This window comes from Talpa occidentalis, unplaced genomic scaffold (genome assembly GCF_014898055.3).
Source record: "Talpa occidentalis isolate TD23 unplaced genomic scaffold, MPIMG_talOcc4v2.1 talOcc4.11, whole genome shotgun sequence".
NCBI lineage: Eukaryota > Metazoa > Chordata > Mammalia > Eulipotyphla > Talpidae > Talpa > Talpa occidentalis.
The window spans coordinates 47,693,835-47,713,399 of record NW_023601104.1 but is presented as its reverse complement, the minus strand read 5'-3'; the positions used below and the strand labels follow the sequence as shown (position 1 = coordinate 47,713,399).

General features: G+C 37.7%; 2 protein-coding genes across 9 annotated transcripts in view; one reads left to right on the top strand and one right to left on the bottom strand.

The window, feature by feature from the left end:
* HECTD1 (HECT domain E3 ubiquitin protein ligase 1) overlaps nucleotides 1-3,490 on the top strand; it is an 86,115-nt gene extending 82,625 nt beyond the window's left edge. For all 5 annotated transcript variants that reach the window (XM_037503184.1, XM_054689654.1, XM_054689660.1 and 2 more), the window contains 2 exons: nucleotides 2,293-2,437; nucleotides 2,538-3,490. In XM_037503184.1, coding sequence (XP_037359081.1) covers nucleotides 2,293-2,437; nucleotides 2,538-2,675 — 283 coding nt within the window. In that variant the 3' untranslated portion in view covers nucleotides 2,676-3,490. The remainder of the gene's footprint in view (nucleotides 1-2,292; nucleotides 2,438-2,537) is intronic.
* AP4S1 (adaptor related protein complex 4 subunit sigma 1) overlaps nucleotides 1-19,565 on the bottom strand; it is a 57,476-nt gene that overhangs the window by 17,545 nt on the left and 20,366 nt on the right. The window contains exons 5-6 of one of the 4 annotated variants that reach the window (XM_037503178.2): nucleotides 15,826-15,837; nucleotides 3,715-6,597 (exon numbers count right to left, since the gene is read on the bottom strand). The exons of 1 other annotated variant lie outside the window; for it this stretch is intronic. In XM_037503178.2, the coding sequence (XP_037359075.1) occupies nucleotides 6,469-6,597; nucleotides 15,826-15,837 (141 nt within the window). In that variant the 3' untranslated portion in view covers nucleotides 3,715-6,468. 2 more of the 4 variants (XM_037503180.2, XM_037503179.2) reach the window with 2 other exon arrangements.

Here is a 19,565-nt window from a genome sequence, read left to right as displayed (position 1 = left end):
AATTACGTTCATAAAGTGAGAAATCAGTTAATTCTCACCAGTAACCCAGATGCATATCCATTCATAATGCTGAGCTTATACAAAAAGACAGTTGTGTATTGACTATTATGATTCCTTTTTCATTGCATTTTAATTGCTCATTATTTTAAATATTGTAAAAGTTTTTTAGGATTTACTGCTTTTATATTAGCCTTTAATATTCAAATAATGCCAAACTTACAGAAAAATCAAAGAATAGTTGAAAAAATTTCCATTTATCCTTTTCCCATAGTCGTCAGTATTTAACATGTTGCTGTATGTCCTTTATATTGTCTTTCTTTATACATACACATAATATATGTCTGTATACAATGAGAAGTGCTATTTCTTTTTTTAATCATTTGACACTCAATTCCATGTATCATGTCCCTTTACTTTGTATTACTTTAGTTTGCATTATGAGAGAATACGGATATTCTTCCACATACACTAGCTAGCAAGTTCATCATATTATGCTATTAGCTAGTGTATAGTTCCTCTTCTAGATCTGTTGAGTATTCTAGTAATGTCCTTAAAGAGTACTCTCTTCAGGGCCTCCCTGATGGTGCAAGCTGTTAAGCACAGCACTGAATCTGTCCACAGCCTCTGTAGCACATGTTTGATCCCGGACCCACCAGAGATAACCACATGGCTTAGCAGACTTCTGTCTTGCCTACTGCTCCCCTCAATAGTGTATTTCAGTCAGTCTGCCTGTTCTGTTCCCCACTCTGTCTCTGGTAAATCCTTTCAACCCCAGTAACTCTGGCCTGTACCCTAGTTCTTCTATTCATAAAGAAGATAAATCTTAAGAAAAAAAAAATTAAAAAAGAGTGCTTTCACCCCTATTCCCTTATATCTTAACACTGCATTTAGTTGTGATGTGTTTTTAATCTGGATCAGTTCCTTAGTTGATTTTTTTCCTTTCATATCACTATACCCTATATAGTAAGACCCTGTATTATTTTTTTAAGTCTCCAAATTTATATAAATGATGTAATAAAAATTATTTTAAACTTAAATAATGATTATATAGCTTTTTTGTTGTTTATTTTTTAAGTAAACTTTCTAATGACTCATAACAGAAATGCACAAATTACATGTACTTCCAGGAGAATTTTCATATTCATAAATATACCAGTGTAATTGGAACCCAGAACAAGAAACAACTCCACAGGTTCCACATCATATTTTTTAGTTATGAAAATCACTATCCCTATTGATTAATTTTGATTGCTTTATTTATTTATTTTTAAAGATTGGTTTATGCATGCATACAAGAGCTGGGGTACAGGCCAGAGATGCAGCGGGGTGAGAGGGTTCACCAGAGACAGAGTGGGGAACAGAACAGGCAGACTGACTGAAATACACTGCTGAGGGGAGCAGCAGCGAGACAGGAGAGGTCTGCTATGCCATGTAGGTTGCTCCCTGGCCGGCCAGGGATCGAACTCGTGCTGCAGAGTCTGTGGATTGCTTCATAGTGTGGTGCTTAACCCCTTGTGCCACCAGGGAGGCCCGATTGCCCCATTTTTTCATTTTAAAAAATGAAATCATGCAGCATCTTTAAGTTTGGACTTTTTCAGTTTAAAATTATGAAAAAAAATATGAAAATCATCTGTGTTTAGGCACAATAGCAGTTTATTTCACTATAGTGAAAATTATTTCAGGTATCTCTTGGTAATTATATTTGGATTAATTATGCAAATACATCTTGAGCTTTTCTGATTTGCTGCTTGTTGGATAATATATTTGATCTCCATATTTCTTTCACTATTTTAGTTCTTACCATTTATAAGTACAAGACAGTCTTTGAAGAATATCTTTTTTAAAAGATTCATTTATTTATGCATATAAGAACTGGGGTACAGGCCAGAGGTTGCGGGGGTTAAGAGAATTCACCAGAGAGTGTGGGGAACAGAAAAGAGGGATTGACTGAAATACACTGCTGAGGGGAGCAGCTGATGAGCCAGGAGAGGTCTGCTGTGCCATGTGGGCCACCTCCCTGGTCGGGCATCGAACTTGTGCCACAGCCACTGTGCACTGCTCCACAGTGCTGCATCTTAACCCCTTGCGCCACCGGGGAGGCACCTGAAGAATATTTTTAAAGTAGCTTGTACCAGCTTATTTCATACTTACCCAAGAGTCTCTAGCTAGTGCTGTTCTTCCAGCATGTGTTCTTCTGACAACTGGGTTTTGGGGTGATTGCTGGCTTACAAAGTTATGCTAGTGTTTTACATTTAAATCAGATGTCAAATCAATATATTTTTCTTCTTGTAGTCCTGGTTTCCTGAGGTTTGTGAGGGTTTTATGTGGCATGTCTTCAGATGAAAGGAAAGCATTCCTACAGTTTACCACTGGTTGTTCAACATTACCCCCAGGTGGACTGGCTAACCTACATCCCAGGCTCACAGTTGTACGCAAGGTAAAAAACTCTCCAGCTAAGTAATTAAATGACTTAAGGATTGAAAGAAAGAAATATCTAAAGCCATGGTCTTCTGTTATTGTCACTTTTCTTTCTGTAGGTTGATGCTACTGATGCAAGCTATCCATCAGTGAATACATGTGTGCATTACCTTAAGTTGCCTGAATATTCTTCGGAAGAGATCATGCGAGAGCGTCTGCTAGCTGCTACAATGGAGAAGGGCTTTCATCTCAATTGAGTTTTGAAGTGCAATGGAGACATCAGAGACTTTAAAAAATACTAGTGAAGCCTCTTGTGTTTGTTTGCAGAGAAGTATATGATCCTCCACGCTAATGACACTTGCCTTTTTTTCCACCATTAAGGCTTTAAGAACATGTGGAATGAGTTTGTTAGCTGCTAATGACAAAACCAATCCTTTAACTACCCAGCCAGCAAGTATATAGCACAGAACACTGTGTTGCTACAAGGGCTTATGTGACTGGAATAAGGTGGTCCTACTTGACTGTTCCAAAGAGCAGCTTCTCAGATCTTCAGTGTTCACTGGTAAATTTCTAACAGTGTATTTGTGTAAAGTTTGTCATTTCATACTTCATACACTACAGTTGCCATCACTGATCCCTGTTCTGCTGGCTTTTAAGCTATTTGGTCAAAAATCCTACTTCTTTAAAACATAGAGAGTTAATGAGCATCTCAAGCTTTTTCTTTTCCTTTTTATTGATGCCTGCACTATCAGAGTATTCTAGTGTTCTCTCTCTCGTTTGGCATATAATCATGCACAATCTTTTTATTTCCTCGAGGTGGGAGTTTATTTTTATTTCCTAAATGCCATACTATAAAGATCAAAATCTTAAGTGTGTTTGTGCAGCTCAAAAGTAAAGCTATATTAAGGGGGAAAAAAAACACTGGTTTAGGTGCAAGGCACACTTAAAGCAAGTTTTACTTTGGTTGTATTTTCTTTGTATATTATAAACATTTATTTAACTTGTTGCAGTTTGACGTAAAAGTTTTCCAAAATGTATGCTCAACAATAATCATTAAAATGTTTGCAGCGTACAAAATTGTGTCATGTGAATATTTCACTGCAACCATCAGACCTACGAGTTTAACCAGATGCTTTTCATTTTGAATCATTGAGATTAAAGTTTTTGAAATTACAACATGAAGAAATGTATTTTTCTACAGTGAATACATTTACTGAAACTGGAAGGTTAGAAAAAAATGTATGTTCACATTTTTAATTTGTGATTTAACTGTTGTATTCAGTCTTAAGGTATTCTTCAGCTAATAACAGCCACATTATTTGTGTTAACTTTTTTTAAATACCAGGTTCACTTCTTACTATTGTATCTGTAGGGATGTGTAAATCTAAGATCCAAGAATGATTTTTGAATGTTGTATTAGTGTGCAAAGAAACTTCCAGGATACTGATATTTCCTGGTTTTGAAGAAGGGACTCTCTTTCCATTTTCCAGATTCCTGTGATTTATCACATCGTGTGCGTATAGGTGAAAGAAGTGTCGCTAGACTTGATTTGGCCATATGGCTTTTTAGGAGTGAAAAGCATTTTTTGAAATTGCCCATTATTTACCTATTTAAAGGTATGATCCCTTTCTACATTAGAAGAAATTTTCTCCCACTACAGTCAGTCATTTGAGTACTGTTTTTATCCTCTGAGTGAGAATGTTGTGACTATGTAATTAGTGGCAGCATTTAAATAATTTACCTTATTGTTAGCTTCACAGTTCTCTGTGAGAATTAATGTTAAAATAAAACAGCAATATTTAAATGTATGACTTATGCTTTAATCTAAAAAATAACTGTGATTGTCTCAAGTCATGGATGCATGACCAAAACTTTATATTAGTGTTAGAATTAAAATCCAGATGTGTGCAGTATTGCCTTTACTTAAAGCCTCTTAATGTCTGTAGTGGCCAGCTTTTACTAGCATAGCAGTTTGCAAACTATGGCTTACCACCTGTTTTTGTATGGCCCATGACCAAAGTATGGTTTAAAAATTTTAAAGTGGTTGGAAAAATAAAGAGCAGAGTTTACGATAAAGAAAATTCCATGAAGTTAAAATTTCAGTTTCCATGAAGTTTTATTAGCACACAGCCACACTCCTAAATCATCTACAATGTTATAAAACATTATCTCAATAAAAAATACAATTTTAAAAAGAAAAAGTAGAACACAGCCATGCTCATTCATTTCTGTGTTATCTATGGCTGTTTTCAAACTACAATGGCAGAATTTAGTAGTTATAAAAGAACATAAGGCCCACAAAGCCTAAAACATTTATCTGGCCCTTTTAGAAAATGTTTGCTGAATCTTGATCTAGAATGTTGCTACCTCAGGTAAAATTGATGAGTCTTATAAAATCAGTAACTGTGAAACATCAGGAGTCTTCCTGTAGAAAGAAAGGTTCAAGGACAAGGTAAAAATCAGTCTGAGACATAAATTTCATGGGTGTGAAAGCCACTGGTAATGAACCTGAAGTAAAATGATGACACAATCTGTAAGAACAGTCACATAGTTGATTTCTTATGAGTCAAGTGTTATGTGACATCTACTGGGGTCTCCATATATTCTGTGTTCTTGAGTGTATTTTCCTATGTTATCTACCTAGTATTTTTTTTTTAAATTGTTATTCTCTCAAGGTACTAAAATCTGTGCCAGAGTGTAATTCAAATGCTATTTTGGTGTGACCCAAAAATTAATTTTGTTCACTCCCTAGTTACTTCTGGTGTACCAGTTTCAGCAGTTACCTGAATGCGTTACTCATTAAGTGCCTACCAACTAGGACAGTATTTCCCCAACTATTATGTCTCAGAAAGACCTCCAAAGCACTGTAATCTAGACTGGGCTTTCCCAAGACCCTGACTACTTAATGCTATACCACTCACTATTCCAGCAGGTCAGCACCTTTCCTCTACTTATTGTATAAATTCAAAATAATTTAGGTTGGAGTATATTATTGGTGAGTTGCCTGGGTCTTTATAGATGCAAACAATGATAAATATGTAAATAGATTTTTAGAAAAGAGAATTTCAAATTACACACCGAGCTATAGCAAGCTCAATACAGTACTAAATGAATCATCAGTGCCTAGAATGTCCATTTATGTTATCTTTTGCAAAACAGTGTTACAGATTAATAAACTCTTGGATTCCATGGGATGGAATAATATCTAAATGTGCCAAGAATGCCTACTTCCTCCATTGCCTAGGACAATTTCTGTATAGTGTACTGTTGACTGGGAAGCAAAAGCATATAGAAAGGTTTAGGGGCTCAGGGCATTGCCCTTTTACAGTGACTTGCAGTTTTCTTTGATTCAAGATGTTGTAGGAGAAGGGGTCTAATAAGACAATCCCTTTAAAATAGGGTATAAAGGCTAGTTAAAAGGGTTGTTTTTTTAATATTCATTAGTTGATAGAAAGTATAAATTATGTGACAGCACTGTAATTGCTTAGTACCCAATGAATATCAGGCTTTAGATATTGGCAAATAAATTTTGATTCTGCGGTTTTCGTCAGGTACACAGAAAAGTTCTGACTTTTAAAACTTACGAGGGAAGAAAATAGCATTCAGAAAACTATTCAAAGTACTATATGTGTTTAAGTCAACTTTAACATTTTGTTGACGATAGAGCTCCCACAATTATCTTTCCACCCCATGCTACTATTTTTGAATTTAAGTTTGCAAAGGAAAACAGAGACAAAAAAGGTTCCCTCAGAATGCAACAAAGTTTAATCAAGAGGGGGAAGAAAAAATGCTTATTATGGTTAGAAAATAAAACTTGTCTCTCAGCTTAGAGAAAAGGTTTCTTCATGCATTGTATTTTAAAATGCAGTTTTGTTTTTTATTTAGGAACTATGTAAAACACCTATTTTAATTTTAAGTCTTTGGAAGGACACCTTACTTTGCAATGCGTGATCTTCCAGATTCTTTGGGGCTACAGATGTTGAGAGGTATTCCATTGGTTTTCGCATTTCCTGTAAGTCGATGTTGTCTGGCAGGACCTTCTATTATTACTCAGCTTTCTGACATCTTATCAAGAATCAACAGAGGAGCAAGAATTCTTGCTCGATTTGTTTCCACAATGCATCCATTTAAGACCATCTCATCCAAAATGATGTGTACTTTATCTAGATTAAACATTATCTAGGATCACGTTAAGAAAAGTAGTTTGAGTTATAAAAATGATAACATTCATTAAGCAATAATTTATGACTTAGCCTGTAACTTTCCCAGCGTAAATTAGTCTAAGCATGAGGTTTTCTCTGTTTTGGTCTTTGGATTATTAATGAAATTAAATTTAAAATTGATATCCATGTTAGAAATTTATTACCTTCATATTCATATACACCCTTAGTTTTGTGTTGGTTAAGCTAACTGGGTAACAGGCATAGAAATGGAATGGCTGTACCAGAGGGAGAGGGAATCTACTAAGAGCTGGAGAACAAAGCAAATGACAGCTGGCAGGATCATGACATGATCTCAACAACATTATCTTCCCAGATAACATTAACAATAGTAATAGTAGTGATTTATTGAATACTCATTATGTTGCAGACATTGTGTTCAGCGCTTTACATAGATTATTTCAGTCTTCCCTACAACTCTTAGGATGTACATGCTACATTGGCCTAATATTACACATAAGCAAACAGGCTTAAAACCTTTGTACAAGGTCATTGTCAGAGTTGGAATTAAAGTCCAAAGCGTGGGCTTGACTGCTTTGCTTCCAGACTAGACAGGAGACTGAGGCTACTGAGCATACATCCACCCTAAGCCCCCAAACCTCTACCTAAAAACAAAACACCTTTGCAACCGTACATTGTAAATTATCTTCTCTATCAACATGCAAACAAAAACTAAGGAGAAATGAAGATGGCAAGGCATGCTGATTCAGTGCCCAATTAGATAAAAATTCTGAGTTTCATAAGAATACCTTTTCTAAATAGACAGTTCTAAAAATAATCATTTGAGAATTATGAAACCAATTTAACTGACTGATGTTCTTATTGGAAAGTTAGTACAGGGCATGGGGCAAGAAGAAAATACTGTTAGACTACAATGTCTAGTGTAAATCAAAGCCAAATTCTTCCCTCAGGATCCCTTCATTTGAGTAGCTCATTTTTGTGAATAGAAAAGAACTGGAATGTGATGTTGACAGTGATTATTTCTACACTTTAATAGCTTAAGTTTTCCATCTTGATTTAAAGAACATGATCTTGGAATTTTTTTAAATAAAAAAACAAATGACAGATTGTTTCAAATAGACAAACTTCATTCAAACAAGTGACTAAATGCACTATGTGAGTTCATAATAAGCTAATATTTATAAAGTGAATTGTTACTAGACTTTTATTCCAGATGTTCAAGTCTATATTGTATTTGTTTAGTGAGGTACATCTACAGAGAATGAGGCAACTGTGGTGAATGACTTTTAAGTTTCTATTAGTTTCTGTGTTAATATCTCATTAAGCTCTGTGCAAATAGTCCTCAAGCAGAATAAACTTTTTTTCAGGAGCCCATGGGAACTGTCCTTAAGTGACCCAGAAAAAAAAAAAGCTTTATTCTCAGATGCCTATTAATAAATATATTCCAATTATATAGATGATTGCTTTGTCTATGGTCAAATTGGGTCTGGAATAGTAAGCCCTTGACTCATTCCTGTTCACAGAAGCCAGAACTTTAGAAGCCAAGACAGTGAGAATGATAGCCAGGTACAAGGAAAGGCAGAGTTGTGGAGCACTAATGGCTGCATGAAAAATAGCCTGCAGAATCCCATGAAGGGCAATGAAAACTTCAATGTCTTCAAAAATATTATCCAGGAAGATTTTCTTTCAGACAGAAGGAAATCTAATTTTAATATATTCTATTTTAATTGGCTCAGGGATCAAGCTATTCTGATGACTTGCTCCAGCTCTGGCAAGTTGGTGATCTGCAACTCAGATGTCCACTTGAGCAACTGGTCAATTGTTCTGAAATTCAAATTAGAATATACTGCTGAATCATAACAACCATGGATATCCTGAAGGACAAGGTCCTTCAGCAAGTCTGAATTTCCCAACATCCTGGAAACATGAGTTAGTGAGGTCATTCTGTACCGTGGGCATGTGACTGCTTGTCTATCTGGATATCTGGCTCAAAATCCTAATAATCACACAGCGCTCTGGCACTATATAGGGAAACCACAGACCAAATCTAATGTGAGGCAAATGCCTGAAAGCTGATTTCCCTCTGGAATCATGTGACTCCTTCAAAATAAGAATCCAGTTGTTCACATCTTGATTTGGTTTGTGAGTAAGTTGTACACACTGGTGAGGCTAATAGTAATGGCATTTAGGCTATAGGCCAAGAGAACAGGGGCCAAGAAATACCCTATATGCCAAGCCCCATGGCAATAAACATAGACAAACACTTCAACCCTGACATCTAAATGAAGAAGTGAGAAAGACCAAAGCCACTGGCTTACTTATGTGAGCTGAGATGACTCTTTCAAAAGGCTCCCACCTTCAGGTTATATTAAATTTGACTGACAGATTCTTAAGACAACTTGTTTTAGGGGCCTCCCCTGGTGGCGCAGTGGTTGAGTGCTGGGCTGCGAAGCTGCCCGCAGCCTGTGCAGCGCCGGTTCGATCCCAGCCGCTGGCGAGGGTCCCACATGGCGCGCAGACCTCTCCTGCCACGCCCGCTGCTCCCCTCAGCAGTGTATTTCTTCATCAGACTGCCTGTTCTGTTCCCCGCTCTGGCTCTGGTGAATTCTCTCACCTTCCCGCGCTTCTGACTGTACCCAGTGCTTGTATAAAATAAATAAATAAATAAATAAATTTAAAAAAAAAAAAAAAGACAACTTGTTTTAACTTCATATGCATTCTAAGACTGGAGCTCATATTAGCGCCAATAGAAATAGCTTCCCAAAGAACAGCTTCACTAAAGCTCTGCTTTCTCCCACACTGAAACCCAAGAGGCCTTTCTGTGTTTCTATGTAATGTAGATTGGAGTGTATCACAGGACCGAGTTACAGTAGTGCCACTTGAAATCAATTTTTTAAAGTGATTGAGATGTTTATAGATTCTAAATTGGAATTTTTGACTTCTGCATCATAAAACACTTTACAAATATTTTAACACCACTATGGTGAACTAGTTACTTTTTAGTAAGAGAAAATTGAACAGCAGCCATTCAAATGGGACCCAAAAAGAAACTGCAGGAGTCTAGCCTAGAATCTAAAAATTTCTAACTCGATTTTGGTCACAAATCCCCTTTTTTTCCTAGCTAAGCTCAGTTCTTTACTACATTAAGTAGGGTAGGAAAAGAACATGCTCTCTTAACTTACTTAAATTCCATTTCCCATGAAATTAGATAAGCTGCCACAGAAAATTGAATACTATTGTATAGAAGGCTATCAGGAAGAGTCTGCATGGTCCTGAATAGCCTCCTTTTCAGATAGTCTTGTTCACTTTTAGGCTCTTCTTAATTTACCTTTTCAATTAATTGAAAAAGAGTGTACCTAAGTGTTTTTTTTTTTTTTTAATACGTTTTCCTTAAACACCTATTCATATTCTGAGAGCAACATCTAGGTGTAATTTTGTTTGAAGAGTTTTTTGTTTTGTTTTGTTTTGTTTTTACAAGAACCGGGGTATAGGCCAGATGTGCAGGAGGGTGAGAGGATTCACTAGAGACAGAGCAGGGAACAGAACAGGTAGACTGACTGAGACACACTGATAATGCAGGTACTTCTTTTTACCAAATTTCTCCCTCCACAGGGCAGCAGCCTTCCTGCCTGCCCTATACCTGTACCAGCAGGTGAGACAGGAGAGGTCTGCTGTGCTATGTGGGTATCTCCCTGGTCAGCCAGGATGGAACCCACGCTGCAGAGGCTGAAGATAGCTCCACAGCGCTGCGCTCAACCACCACCAGGGAAGCCCCAGGTGTAATTCTCTTTGAAGTTCATATAAGTTTATGTAAAATAAATGACACTCAGGGAGGGCTAGGGTAAATGAGTCTTTCTTCCTCCCCCCACCCCCCGCTGGCTTGCTTCATATAACTTGCTGTTATTATTCCCGAGTAAAACAGAACCCAAAAGCATGGAACAAAAGGAGTGGGGAACGGTGGGGAGAGACAGCAGTGGATGGATATGGTACCTAAGGAAGGGACTCTGAGAACACACTTAGATGGTTAAGGCCAGAGGTAGCCACAAAAACCTGGAAAGCAGAACTGTTTAATCTGGAACATTTATACCCTCTTGCCAGTGAACAGCTGACTTCTTGGGGGACTGCTGATAATTCCGAGACTCATATTCATAACAGCACTGGCTGGAACTCTCATACTGGAGAGGCTCCTGGCCCCCTTGTCTCCCAGTGCCTGCACTCCCCAAATACCTACCTAGCTGCAACACATTACCTCCAGCCCACCTGCCAGCTCTCACCCATTGCTACTCTGCTTTCAATTTATATATTTTCAAAAGGAAAAAAAAGGTACTTAGAAATCTTTGAATGTGAACTCTACTTTTGGAGCATACGGTCTTCAAAAGATATGCAGATATTGTCAAGAGTTTTCATTTCTGATCACTTCAACCAAAACTGGTGTTTTTCTAAAACTTGTTCCCTAATTCAAGAAAATACTGACACGAAGACACCACAGTTACAGGTACTTTCTAAAAGTTTTGTAAGGGGCTAAATCGCTACAATATACTCCAGATGATATGAATTTTTTTAGTGTCAAATGTGGCATTATATCTAATTTATAGCCTTAGAGTCAAGAGTCCTGGTAACCCAGGGATTGGATCAGCTCTGCCCCAAAGTAGCTCTATGGATTGGGACATGTTACAGCCTGGAAAAAGTGAAATTTTACCCTGATGATTGTATAAGTTTCTTCCAGCTCCAAAATACTCTTTGATGATATTATCAGTGGTACCCGATGTAGTCATGCTCCATCATACCTCAAAAGAAATCCTTCTGTAATGACTTCATGATTGTACCTTTCTGAGAACAGTGAGTAAATTTTAGTTCATTTAGAAGCTGCCACCTCAGTGTTGGATGATTTCCCTGGAGAATTTCTTTGTTCACCTTGCCAGTATTTCCATAGTCCCTAATTGAACAAGTAGTTTTGTGATTGCTCATTAAGTCAGGCTGAAATTATCTCCTACTTAGAGAAGCTGTGTTCTGGTTTCTGATCCTCTAGAAGAGTTTGAGATATCAGGAAGATAAGGAAGGAACTATAGATGCCCCACCATGAGCACCCAGCACCATAGGTGCTGATCAGGTCCTGACTGCAACTTTTGGTGGTGCTGATTACTATTAACTGGTGCCTTCATTCCTCTAGGAAGCACTGTAGAGGCTCCTTGATCTCTTACACTCAATTGCAATAGAGGGCATGAATCAGGATGCTTTTACATCACCCACATGAGCTTTAAGTTTCTAGAATCAAGCAGTCCTTCTGTCCACCTGTGATTATGCAGGTACTTCTTTTTACCAAATTTCTCCCTCCACAGGGCAGCAGCCTTCCTGCCTGCCCATGACCTGTATCATGCTGGGGCTTCTCTTTACTGACCTCCCTCAGCAGAGGCAGCTCTCCTTAAGGCCTCCCATCTGCAACCATGCGGCCCTCTCAGCAAACCTGTGCCTTTCAGGGCAGCTCTTTCTGTCCGCTTGTGTCTATGCAAGTGTCCTTTACTCTTCTGTCCCCTTCTCTAATAATCCTGCTCTTTTAAATATTTTTTTTAAAAAAAGGTTCTAGAATTAATCGCTCAGGCTTTTGAGTTTTGAACTCAAAAAAAGTGTTCTAAAGATGTTTGATTTTAACGATATTTTTGAGTCAAGAAAACATTCTGGATTATATTTTTTGTAGGTTTGGGAGCATAAGAATATGCTTATTTTGTAGGTTTGGGAGCATAAGAATATAAACAGGGAACCTGGCCTGCTCCCCACTACTCATGTATACATTTGACATATCCCATCAGCACTCTAGTCTCTCATTTCTTCCCCCAGTGCTGGTGAGGTAGAGGCCTGTATAGGTCCTAGTAGTAGGATATGGGATGTCTGGGTATCAGTAAATCCTGGGGGCCCAGAGGGTGATGAAGTGGGTGAGGGGTCCCTGTAAGTGCTGGGTAAGCATCCTCACCCCGTGGAGAAAGATGCTGCTGAAGGAGAGTTAGAGTAGGGCCCTTCTAAATCATACAGCCCAGGAATGGGGCTCTGGTTGTCCAGATCTAAAGATAGCACCACTATATTCCAGTCTAGTCAAAATTAACCAAGTATTTAAAATTATTTAAAGGCACAAATACCAAAAGGCTGTTAAGATTTTCTGTACCTTAATACATACAGTAGGTGTGCACTGGGATGAGAAGGAATTAGACATTCTCCACACAGAGTGTTCAATGGTACCACTTTTCAACTAGTTAGCAGAAGGGGATGGAGACAGTTCCTTTGAATTATGAATTGTCTGGAGAATTCAGCAAACCTGGAACTCCCAAGCTGAGGACATTTTGGGAAGCTCATTGACTGGTTCCTAAAAGCTGTTTAATTCATGGAATTGAATTCTTAAGTCTACCAAGGTTTGTGATAGGGCAAACTTCCTTATAGAAACTATATGAAATGTTAAGAGTGTATAGGAGCTTATTCAAGGCACATGAATGATTTAGGTCAATGATGTGCCTGGTCCCAAGGGTACAGTCTGCTTGACACCACTGCACCACAGTTTCCACTTAGAAGTGTTTTCAACAAGCCAAAATTTCTGTCCTGATTTCTTGTGCTTAAATGATTTCTTTTTTAAATCCCGTCTGTCTTGCTTTGTGATCTTAGTAGAAGTAGAACAAGCCTATACTAGGGAGAAATAGAAATGGTGCATTTTATTTCTCAAAGTCTAATCATTGCAGGTTCTGGAAACCTGCCCCATTCTTTTTTTTTTTTTTTAGATTTATTTATTTATTTATACAAGCACTGGGTACAGTCAGAAGCGCGGGAGGGTGAGAGAATTCACCAGAGCCAGAGTGGGGAGCAGAGCAGGCAGAAGGACCGAAGTACACTGCTGAGGGGAGCAGCGGGCGGCAGGATAGGTCTGCGCGCCATGTGGGAGCCTCCTCCGGTGGCCGGGGAGCAGCCGGGGATCCAACCGGCTCTGCAGAGGCTGCGGGCAGCTTTGCAACCCAGCACTTAACCACTGCGCCACCGGACCTGCCCCATTCTTAAAAGCTTCTAGGGGAAAACAAAACAAAACAGAAAAACTCCAAGTGAAGGGCTTTTGTGGGACTTCCATTAAAATTCGACTTTGTTCTCCTGTTACTACTTCAAACTGAGCCTTAAATTGTATATTCCATGTGGGCTGGCTGACAAGGAAGGCTTTCTTAAGCCTGAGCAAACTGAGATGACGATGTGATGATGTGCTCTGAGTGTTTGGAGAACCAGATCTAGGTTGCAATTCTCTATCATCTTCCCCTTCTTAACTTTTCAAGGCCTAAGGAAGCTATCCTGGCAGAGCAGTCCAGAATAATGGTAACTACTCCAGCAGGTTCCTGGTTTCATGTTATCAAAGTGGTAATTTAGAGGAAGCAGGAAAATGAGGCTGCACCTGTGAAAGGCCCCCCTGCGTTACTATTATGTAACTAGTCTATAGAGATACTAGACACTAATAGTTAAAAAGAACTATTATGAGACAAAGTGGAGTTAGGGTTTTTAATTTGATTTTTCCCCAGATGGCTAAGGGTGGAAAACCCTTTAAGAATGTTAGTAAAAGAGAGGTGCCCCATGCCATGCTACTTGCTCCAGTGGAGGTCCACACGAAATTATACCCAAAGCGAAAATATGTATTTCCAAGTCTGGAGATATTTCATTCCCTTCTCTAATGATGCAAAATTCCTAATCTGTCAGATGGATAGTCGAATAATTCCAAAGGACAGTAAATGCAGAACTTGGCCAGAGAAGAAGGGAAGCAAAAAAAATTCACCATTGGTGTTGATAAAATATGGAGAAAGACAGAAATAAAGTGCCTTCGTGTGAAAATTAAATTCAAACAAGAATGCTGGAATTCATTACATGAACCTATGCTATACCCCAGAGGGAACAAAAATAAACTGGTTTCTATTTCTAATAAACTTCTAGTTAAGACACATCAAAATGACTAGTCCAACTCTCATACCTGTTATATCTGATTCATTTTAATTCTCTGAATAGTACACACTTCCTGTGCTGGGAATTACTTAGAGTCATGGCAACACCAAATATTAAGACTGAGAAGGTGCCAGAATGCTTCTAATCTAATTCTGTCATTTTGAGGTGAGGGTATTGTGTGTCTTGCCCAATATATACAACCAGTTGGTAGCAGGACCGAAAGCTGAACTTGGCTTTCTATACTCAAGTAGAGTGTCTATTAGCTTTGCTATCTCCCTAGTAACTTTTTAAATGAAAAGCACTGTGGAAGAGATTTATTTTGAATTGCTTTATAGGGCTTGGTTAAAATGGAATGTTACATGCTGAGTGAAAATATACCCTAATATTCAGTCTGGTCTTAGATCTAGTCTAATATCTAGCCTAGGTCAAAGGGATCATACATTTAGGTTATTCATCATCACAAGAGGGCACTCAGATTTCCCCAGTTAAAGAGGCATCTAAATACAGACTACAAATGATATTTATCAACATCGCTGACTTTTCTATCAATAGTAGTTGTCCATTTTGGACAAGGTGTCTTTTATTTACACACACACACACACACACGCACACATACATGAACATATTATATATATATATATATATATACACGTGTTATAATCAACATTACTATTTTAGATTCAAGCTTGATGTGTTCTCAAAGGACACTTTTTATTTATTGCTTTGAAATGGTAAGCAGATTTTTGAAGTAAAACATTAACTTAAAAGTCAACCTGCCTCTAGAGTACTCACACAAAGCCCAGTGGGCTCCTGCCAAAATCCACAGGCCTGAAGTATTCTAAGCAAATCATGCTTGTTGGGGCCTTTGAATATTTTGATTTAAAAGGGAGAAGAAGGTTTTATAACCTGGAGACATGGAAAGCTAGCCTCTCTGGGAGGACCAAGTACTTTCCGGCTGTGTTATTTAAATCCTGAAAAACTTACATGCTTAAAAGAAGTTAAATTAATATATAGTGGTTAATAGTTAACATTAACTACTTCCCTGTCTGAAAAATAAAAGAAATGTAGTAAGAATGGTCTTTGTGAAAAAAGAGTAGGGAAGGAGTTTGGCAAAGCACCTGCACCTCTGGCTCCCTTGTCATGGGTGTTGAGAAGTAGCATTCTGGATTCTGCTGAATCATCTTCTTGCCCTTTGACACTTACCTGATCAAGACTAGCCTGTCCTTTGCCAAGGACTGTGGAAAACTTGGCTCACACTATTGAAAAAGGATACATCTAATTCACTCTGGAAAAGAGAAGAAAAAGTGCAAGGATGAGAAAGAGACACCAGAACACGATGCCCTCAGCAGGGTTTGCATCTGCTCTGGCGGCAAGCCTGGAAGCAGGTGGCAGAGGGCCTCAGTATGCAGACACCTGAGAGGAGAAGAGCCCTACCTTGGGAATTGTGATTTAACAAACTAAGAAAGACTACAGTTTAGAGGAATTTTACAGACCAGAACTATTCATCTTTAGATTATAGAATAAGTCATGGGGAAATAATGTACAATATGGTCACTATAGTTAATAATACTATACTATATTATTTGAAATTCGCTGAGAGCAGACCTTAAAAGTTCTCATCATGAGAAAAAAAATTTTAACCCCAAAAAGTCCACAGAAAAACTAATTCAACTCATCAATCAGTTCAGTAAAGTGGCAGGATACAAAATCAACACGCAAAAGTCAGTAGCCTTCCTATACACAAACAATAAATCTGAAGAAGAAGAAATCAAAAAAACCATCCCTTTTTTTATTGAAACAAAAAAAATCAAATATTTGGGAATAAATCTAACAAAAGAGGTAAAGGACCTATACAAAGAAAACTATAAAACACTGTTAAAAGAAATAGAAGAAGACACAAAGAAATGGAAAGGCATCCCCTGCTCATGGATTGGAAGAATAAACATTATTAAAATGGCCATCCTTCCAAAAGCAATATACAGATTCAATGCTATTCCAATCAAAATTTCAATGTCATTCTTCAAAGAAATAGAACAATTATTGATGAAATTCATATGGAATCACAAAAAACCCCGAATAGCCAAAGCTCTCCTGAAAAAGAAAGAAGGGAATGGAGGCATCACACTCCCAGATTTCAAACTCTACTACAAAGCCATAATCATCAAAACTGCATGGTATTGGCACAAGAACAGACATACAGACCAATGGAATCGAATAGAAAATCCAGAAATAAACCCACAGATTTATGGTCAACTAATCTTTGACAAAGGAGCAAAGACTATGCATTGGAGCAAAGAAAGTTTGTTCAATAAATGGTGCTGGGAAAACTGGGTCACTACATGCAAAAGAATGAAGCTTGACCACTACCTCACACCATACACAAAAATCAACTCAAAATGGATTAAAGAACTAGACATAAGACCTGAAACCATAAAATATATAGAAGGAAATATAGGCGAAACACTACGTGATTTACACATCAAAGACATCTTTACAGACACATCACCCAAAGCAGTGATAGTGAAGGCAAAGATAAACAGCTGGGACTACATCAAATTAAAGAGCTTCTGCACAGCAAAAGAGACAATAACAAAAACAAAGAGAAACCCCACCAACTGGGAGAACATTTTTGCACCCAACACTAATGATAAAGGACTGATCACAAAAATCTGCAAAGAGCTGATGAGACTCAACAACAACAAAGAAAATAATCCATTCCAAAAATGGGCAGAAGAGCTAAAAAGAAACTTCTCTGAAGAGGAAATGCAAATGGCCAACAGGCATATGAAAAAATGTTCAACATCACTTGTCATCAGGGAAATGCAAATCAAAACTACCATGAGATACCATCTTACACCAGTGAGAATGGCACATATTAAAAAAACTAGCAACAACAAATGTTGGCGAGGGTGTGGAGAAAAAGGAACTCTTCTGCACTGTTGGTGGGAGTGCAAACTGGTCCAACCACTGTGGAAAGCTGTGTGGAGATTTCTGGACCTACTAAACACAGAGCTTCCATATGATCCAGCAATTCCACTCCTAGGTATTTACCCAAAGGACACAGAAACTTCAATTCCAAAGAACACCTGCACCCCTATGTTTATAGCAGCACTGTTTACAATAGCTAAGCTTTGGAAACAACCCAAATGCCCAAAAATAGATGACTGGATCAAGAAGATGTGGCACATATATACCATGGAATATTACTCAGCATTCAAAAAAGATAAACACATGCAATTTGCAGCAACATGGATGGCGCTGGAAGGGATCATGCTCAGCGAAATAAGCCAAAAAGAAAAAGAAAAATACCGGATGGTCTCACTCATAGCAGGAATCTAGAAAACTTAAATAAGGGACCAGGAAAATGAATAACTATAAGAAAGTGAAAATCAAAATCAACAAAAAACTATGAACCAGAGACACTTTTAGGGGGGCGGGAGGGGAGGGATTGGGGTCAGAATGGGGGGGCTGCAATTATATGGGGAATATAACAATAAAAAAAAATAAAAAATAAATAAATTTAAACAAAAATTTTATTTACCTATTTTTTAACTATGGTCATAAAATAAACAAATAAATAATTATGTTGCACAACTAGAACTAATATATGTCAATTGTACCTCAATTTAAGAAAAGGATATTGAGGTAATAAACTAACTCAACCTTCACAGGTGATAGGTAATTTGACATGTGCACCAAAAACCTTAATGTGCACACTCTTTGAATCCATCAATTATTTTTAGAAGTGTATGCTAAGAAAATACACAATAATACACAATGATATGTAATTATATATAAGTGTCTCTCAGGGAGGGGTGAGTTAAATAATTACAGTATATCCACAAATGATCACGTAAATACACTTAAGTACCAACATATAGTTAAATATAAAAGCAAGTCATATAATGGCATATATGGTATTATTCCATATATACGGAATATATATACACACACACATATATGGAGAGAAAGTTAGATAAGAACATATATAAGGTCTAAAAGGAAAGGTAGCTAACATTATACATCAATAAATGATGGGCTTAGTGATGGTCTTCTCCCACTTTGTTTTTGCCCATAAATCTTTTTAATTTTTCCCAATAAGCAGATATTTATGTCACAAAAATGTCACAGAGGAGGATAACAGTAAAGAGTTAAATCCACATTGGAAAGGACTTAAGGTCTATTAGACACAGGCTTAAAACCTGGATCCACTTCCTCAACAGCAACAGCTGTCATTCTTGCAAAACTGCCTCCTTTGAAGCTAATTGGGTTGACTTCTTGTTTGGAAATGCGTTGGTAAGATGCTTCTTTCAGCCCAAACAGCATGAAGCTCATCTCCAAATTTAAGATTTGAAAATTCTATGATTAAAAATAGCCCCAGAAAGAATGTTTCAAACTCACAAACCTAAAAATAAATCCTAGCTAGCAAGGCATTCTCCATGCAGGGGACAGATTCTATTTTCTTTCCCATAGTACTCTTTTTTTTCCTATTGTCATCCCAAACCCAGTCATTCCTTAGTGCTGTCCAAGTCCTGTATAATCACCTGGTTTAAATTAAATTCTAATCTTTACTTTTGTGGTTTATGTGGTCACTGACTCTCCCCCTAGAATTACAGCTAGAATTTAGCAACTTGCTATTTATTCTCAGTTACCAACTATAATAATAATAATTTAAAAAACCTTAGCAAAATGGTGCGTATACCGACTTTTTATTCTCCCAGATTTAAAACACTCCTATTTTGGGAAATTCTTCTTTAAGGTGTTGACTTAAAATGGCTAATCATGACCAGCTCTGAATCATCTAGTGCAATCAGTTTACCTTAAGAGTGCTAGAGCTATATTTTCCAATATAACCCCAGCTGCATGTAGCTATTTAAATTTATTTTTTTTAAGATTTATTTATTCTTGCATACAAGAACCAGGGTACAGGCCAGATGTGCGGGAGGGTGAGAGGATTCACCAGAGGCAGAGTAGGGAGTAGAACAGGCAGACTGACTGAAATACACTGCTGAG